Here is a 6,358-nt window from a genome sequence, read left to right as displayed (position 1 = left end):
AAAAACAAGAGATTCTAGTAAGGGCTTCCGTTCGGGTGGGTATTGATCCGGTAAATAAATCGTCGCAATACCATTCTAGCACCCATTGTCTACAACTTTCGTTGTATCCACAGTTATTTAGAGTGGTTCAGAAGAGCTTGGCTTTAGCTCGTCACCACTGTTCCCTCTCACCAATGCCTGTGTGAAGTGCTAGGCAAATCGGGAGGCAAGCCCAATTCTAAGGGTTAAAACATGCAATCAAATTAAAAACAAACAAAGCATGCATGGTGTTCATTAACCTTTAAGAAATGACATGTGCAACTACTCTAAAAATCGCAATCAAGATGTTTTAGTGAAAGTCTTTGACCACGTCCTGCATAAGATTCGTTAGTAGTTGTATTTTTAGTCTTCGTCACACGTACCGCCAAAATGCTACACAGAGAATTAGCACCAAAGAAAAACCAGAATGCAAGAAATAGAATGAAAATAATTTATTTTTATTTTATTTTTGTACACAGGCACAAGAGTGTCCAGAAAGCTCTGGGTCGCCCTGTTTCTTGATTTTTCACTTGCAAATCAGCTCAAAAGCACTCAAAAACATGGTTAGGGGGGGTTAGTTCATGTTGGGTTCACTAGAAATGTAGATCAGGAATTTGGAAACCATCAAAGCAATATAAACATTAAACTAGCTCAATCACAAAAACTAGATTGCAATGATAAGAAATCCAAATTACACTCAATAGAGATATGAAGACAAGATAATCAAACCAAATGCAAACCATTACAAATGCGAATATCTCCTCCAGAATTCTCCATTGTCCTTCTTTCTCCTTCAAATTACTTTGTTTGTGGATCTCACATACAAGTGCAAAAGCATAGCATGAAAGCAAGATTGACAAGATGAAATGGTAGCGTAAGGATACTAGAAGCGTGATTGATTGATCATTGACTGAAGAATATCATCCAATTTATAGACAAATTGGAGAGATGACAAGATTAGCATGAAGAGGTTTGAAAAGAAATTTCAAATCAAGAATGACAAATATGACAAATTATGACAAAATTGACACTTTCTATGCAAGATTGATTGATTGACAAATTATGACAAAATTGACATGCAAGATTGATTGATTGACAAATTATGACAAATTATGACAAAATTGAAATGCCATTCCCATGAAACTAGGGGAAATATTAGAAACATTGAAGAAAATAGGAGAAATAGAAAATTAGGAATTAGGAGCAATTAGTAAATAAGGTTAGAAATGATGAATTGGAAATTAGGAAATTAGAAATTGATGAAATTAGAAAATTAGGTGAATTAATTAATAATTTTTCATTCATTAATTAATTCACAAAAAGAGGGGGAATTAATTAGCCAATTAAATAAAAATATTTAATTGTGACAAGAAGACTTAGGATAAATAAATAAATTATTTAACCTAGAGGGAAAATGACAATCAAGATTAAATAAATAAATCATAAAATCCTAGAAATAAGAGGACAAGGAATTAGGTCAAGACAACAAGAAATTAATGTCAATTCGATCATGATTTTGATTGACAAAGGACCAATGCTGATAAACGATTGAGATTGGTTGACAAATTGACCAAGATTGACAAAGAGATCAAATTGATAGGCGCCAATTGACGAGGAACAATGACTAATTGATCCAAATTGACATGATTGAAAAAGGACAACGATCGATGACGAATCGATCACAAAATGACAAGATTGACCAGGACAAGGATCGATGACGAATCGATCGCAAAATGACAAGATTGACAAGGACAAGGATCGATGACGAATCGATCGCAAAATGACGAGATTGACAAGGACAAGACCCTAATTCTATCATCGATTAGGATTGACGATGTCCAAAATGATGATAAATGAGCATGCACATTGATGCGATAGGATAAAATCGACTAAAATCATGACTGAAGATTGCTATCGACAAGACCTAATTCGAAAGCGATAAAAATGAGGAATGTAGAAGAAGGGCTCGATGCTCACAAATGATAAAGACCAAGTGGGCAACATAGAAGAAATGTTAATGCGACGCAAAAACCTTAAAATAAGGCAATGCGCAAATGTTAAAGTATGACTCCGCAAGCGTTGACCATTTTTAGATGTCTACAATTACAAAAATGATATGAGTAACAACAACAACAATAATAATAATAGTGAGTTTTTATTCTAGATGTTTGCAAATTGAGAATATGGAGAGACAAGTCAGCACAGATCATTTGAGTTTCTAATTAAAGAGAAAGGATGGTTAGACAATAAAGCTTGACAAGTGTGATATGATATTTTTGTGGACTTCAATTGCATCTCTTGACAATTTAAGTCTCAGTCATCACATTTGCAACACTATCTAAATCTTGTTGTGAAATTAATTGCTCGCCAACTCCAACATTTTATCTAGGTGAATGTGATATTGTGGCCACAAACGTTTGTGCCTGTAGATAATGCAAACACGGGCATATTTGTCAATCCTATGAGTGGCTAAAACAACTTCATTGTAAGAGGAAAATAACTACTACTGGCTGAACTGAATGTAATTTCTTATAAATAGCTCCAACATTCTTGAGCTACTTCCAGTTCTATTCTCTTTTATAAAGAGATTATTCTGTGCTAGTCTTGCCTACAATGGAGAATGAAGGCACTGATCATGAGGCCAAGTCAGGTGAGAGAGAAAATAGGAATTCTTTTGCCCAACAACATGAAATTCTCCATATGTATCCAGGTGATGGTAATGAAAGTTATGCAGCAAACTCTACAAGACAGAGGTATGTTTTCCATGTACTGCAGCCATTGTTTCAAGCAGCCATTGAGAAGCTCACATTCCCTAAGGAGGGGCCTATTAGGATTGCAGATCTTGGGTGTGCAACTGGTCTCAACACCATATTAAATGTAAATTTTGTTGTGAGGACACTGAGAAATCTCTGCAATGGAACAACAGTGCCAGAATTCCAAGCTTTCTTCTCTGATTTGCCATCCAATGATTTCAATGGGCTGTTCAATCTAATGGAAGGACCCAAACAACCATATTTTGTTGCTGGGGTGCCTGGATCCTTCTACCATGTCCTTTTTCCCAGCTCAAGCATTCATGTCTGTTTCTCTGTAATGGCCCTCCATTGGATTTCAAAGGTAGCTACTTTTTTATGCTTTTTTTCATGTGGGTGCAATTTATTTCAAGTCTAAATGCTATAAACTAATGGAAAGTTGGTGGTACTGTTGGCAATGGTTTGTGGATCAATGGGTTCTTGTGGCATGACCCATTTTTCTAAGGCAAGAGTTGATTATGATTGTTGTTGCAGGTTCCTGAGGTTGTTCTGGATAAAGATTCTCCATTTTACAACAGAGGAAGAGTGTGGATCAACAGAGGGAGAGAGGAGGTTGCAGACATTTATTCTAAGCAATCTCAGAAAGATCTCTCAGCTTTCATGAAATGCAGAGCAGAGGAGATGGCAGCAGGAGGTGTGTAGTTTTTATGCTTGATGGGAAGACCAGACACTTCCCACCCTGCACAGCAAGTTTCAATGGGTAGTGAGTTTTGTGGTCAGGACTTTGAAGATGCATGGGATGATCTTGTCAAAGAGGCACATATTCTATATCCCCATCTTATTAATGCTATGATAAATTGTAATAGCATTGGTGATTAATATGACTTTGTTGATTTGCAGGGAATAATCAGCCTGGATTTGAGAGACTCCTTCAATCTTCCATGGTATTTCCCAAATGCAATTGAGTTGAGAGCAACAGTAGAGAAAAATGGCAGTTTTGATATTGAGAGATTGGAAGTGTGTGAAGGGGTGCCAAGCATGTCTGAGGAGGAATTTGAAGAGTGGGTAAAAGATCCAGCTAGATTTGCAAATGATAAGGTTAATCTGGTTAAAAGTTTTCTAGGGTGTTTAGTTGAGGCCCACATTGGCATCAAGTGTGCAGAAGTTCTATTTAAGAGATTCCACCAGAGAGCTGAAGCACTTCTCCATACATCTCCACCTTCAAGATTTGTCACCTGTACTGTTGCCTCCCTTGTTAGAAAATAGTCTTTATGTATTATTGTTTATTATTGTTTCTGAATTTAGATGTTAACAGAAAACGAAATTGCATTGTACAATTTTTGTCACATATAATAATTGAAGTTGTACCGTTTTCTTCAGACTTTCGTTGAAATGGGTGGCCATGTTTAAGCTATTAATGGTCGATCGAAACAGTACATAAGTGCCAAATATTAGTGCTTTACATGCAAATACTATTTGCAATCTATTATTTCTTAATTAATTGGTATTAATTATATTCTTTTGATACCATAAAATATTTTTAGGGTGATGTTAAATTAATTAATTTAATAATTATTTAAAAATTATTGTATCTATAATTTGAAGAAGTTGAAAAGTTGTTTTACTTATTTAAGATTTATTTTGTAATGATTGTTTTTTTTACATTTTTAGCTTACTATTATATCAAATTTGTATATTGAATTGTAAAGCATCAATAAATCCAGAATAAATCTGGTATTCCTTCATCTCTAATACTTGAAATAAGTAATAATTTCATTTCACCTTAAAATTTAAGATCTTATCATGTTGTTTGAAATTATTTGAATAAAATCATTCACTTGTTGTAACATGATATAGTTGGTGTAGATTAGCTAAGTGGGATGACTAATGGTGAAATAAGATTTCAATTTGATTGAATTACCCATGTACCTCAATTCAATAGAGAGGAGAGATAGTCATCAAGTTTCAAAGTATATCTTTTCTAAAGTTTATTTGTAAGCTAATAAAAATATGTATTAAAACAATAAATCATTGATAATTTAATTAGATAAAGACTCTCACATCTTACTGAAGGCTTCATATTGTTCACAACATGCAATAATTAACTTTTGCATTTTTAACTTAATATTACATCTAATTTGTATATTGAATTGTAAAGCACTAAAGAAAAAGTGAATACTTGAAATAAGTAATAATTTTCTTTCATCATTAAATTTTAAGATTCTATCATGTTGATTGAAATTATGTGGATAAATTCATGTAAAATCATTCACTTGTTGTACCATGGTAGAATTGGTGTAGATTAGCTAAATGTATGATTAATAGTGAAATTAGAATTCAATATGATTGAATTAATGATACTCCTTACTTCAGTGGAGAGGAGACGTAGACACCATGTTTCAAAATATTTTTCACATAGAGCCATGTTTCAAAATATTTTTCATAAATGAAGAAAAATATTAAGCTTATTATTTTTTGCTAGTGTCAATAATATCTTTAAGTTACTTAATGTTTTAAATCTATTTTTTTTGTAAAATTCTATCTAATTATATTTTTTTATATTTTATCTTCATCAACCACATGTTCCTTCTAGCATCATTAAAAAATAATTTAAATTAAAAAATGGGTAGATGACATTTTTCTATTCTATACAAAGGAACAACTAGATTTCTTAAACTTTGATCTAGATTATTGTTATACTCTTTCCTTTTATCTATACCTTTGAATAGAAAATCAAGACATTATATATATAAGAAATATAATAACTTAAGTAGACAACTAAGTTGTTTCTAATAAAATTTTTAAATATTCTAATTAAAAATTACTAAATATTTACATTCAATATATAAAGGTAAAGTAAGTCAATATATTGCATAATATGTCAAATATTTTAGCAATAGAAAAATCAAATAATTAAATCTTAACAAGTTTTTTTATAAGATTTTTTAATATAAATAAAAAGAAACAAAAGGTACTAAAATTTTGCATTATACTTTTGTAATTATAAGCTATTAATACATGCACGTCAAATATTTGCTTTCAACTTCTACAACTAAAATAAACCAATAATAATATTATAATTAATATCATAGAAACAACCACCACATTAATACAAAATAAGCAAGATAAGATATACACATATTATATTATAAGTGTCACCATTGTCTTTAATAAATAGGTGTACAATATTTCAAATGCTTTTTATATAAGTAATAATTATATTTCCAAAAGTAGAGTCTAGTTTTAGCGAGACAATAGAAAATAATACTTCATTTCCAACATATTACAGAAGAGTTGTGACTTGAATGTTGTCTACCAAGTTGATCCTACCACTCAAAAACCTAAATGGTTCAAGATTGTGGTCCCTAATTGGTGAGGTTTTCATGATTTGAAAAGAAAGACTAATCCTCAAGAATTTACCTTTAACTCTAAGTACAAGTTGCTATTCTCCATTGAACTGTCCCTATTGACACTCAAGTTGCTCACATGGGTAATTTAAAGAAGAAATGTCTACTCTCCTCCTTCATCAAGATTATGGAATATTCATCCTCTAGATCATCATTGATTAATTTAGTGGTGGTGTTCATGTG

General features: G+C 32.1%; 2 protein-coding genes across 3 annotated transcripts; both read left to right on the top strand.

Moving 5' to 3' along the window:
* Positions 1-2,513: 2,513 nt before the first annotated feature.
* Positions 2,514-4,129, top strand: LOC131040455 (gibberellic acid methyltransferase 2-like). Of its 2 annotated transcripts, XR_009358312.1 has the most exons (3): positions 2,514-3,132; positions 3,303-3,584; positions 3,669-4,129. XR_009358312.1 is itself a non-coding variant. In XM_059207592.1 (2 exons), exons 1-2 carry the CDS (start codon positions 2,632-2,634, stop codon positions 3,468-3,470), a joined length of 669 nt encoding a protein of 222 aa, XP_059063575.1. In that variant the 5' UTR covers positions 2,514-2,631; the 3' UTR covers positions 3,471-3,662. The 2 variants fall into 2 exon arrangements, 1 of the variants encoding a protein (XP_059063575.1); XM_059207592.1 differs by lacking the exon at positions 3,669-4,129 and having other exon boundaries at positions 3,303-3,662.
* LOC131876526 (indole-3-acetate O-methyltransferase 1-like) lies at positions 3,483-4,034 on the top strand. The gene is made up of 2 exons (XM_059221950.1): positions 3,483-3,584; positions 3,669-4,034. The coding sequence occupies exons 1-2, from the start codon at positions 3,483-3,485 to the stop codon at positions 4,032-4,034; spliced, it is 468 nt and encodes a 155-aa protein (XP_059077933.1).
* Positions 4,130-6,358: the final 2,229 nt, after the last annotated feature.

The sequence above is a fragment of the Cryptomeria japonica genome, chromosome 6 (genome assembly GCF_030272615.1).
Source record: "Cryptomeria japonica chromosome 6, Sugi_1.0, whole genome shotgun sequence".
Classification (NCBI taxonomy): Eukaryota; Viridiplantae; Streptophyta; class Pinopsida; order Cupressales; family Cupressaceae; genus Cryptomeria; species Cryptomeria japonica.
This window is presented reverse-complemented; position numbering and strand designations above follow the sequence as displayed.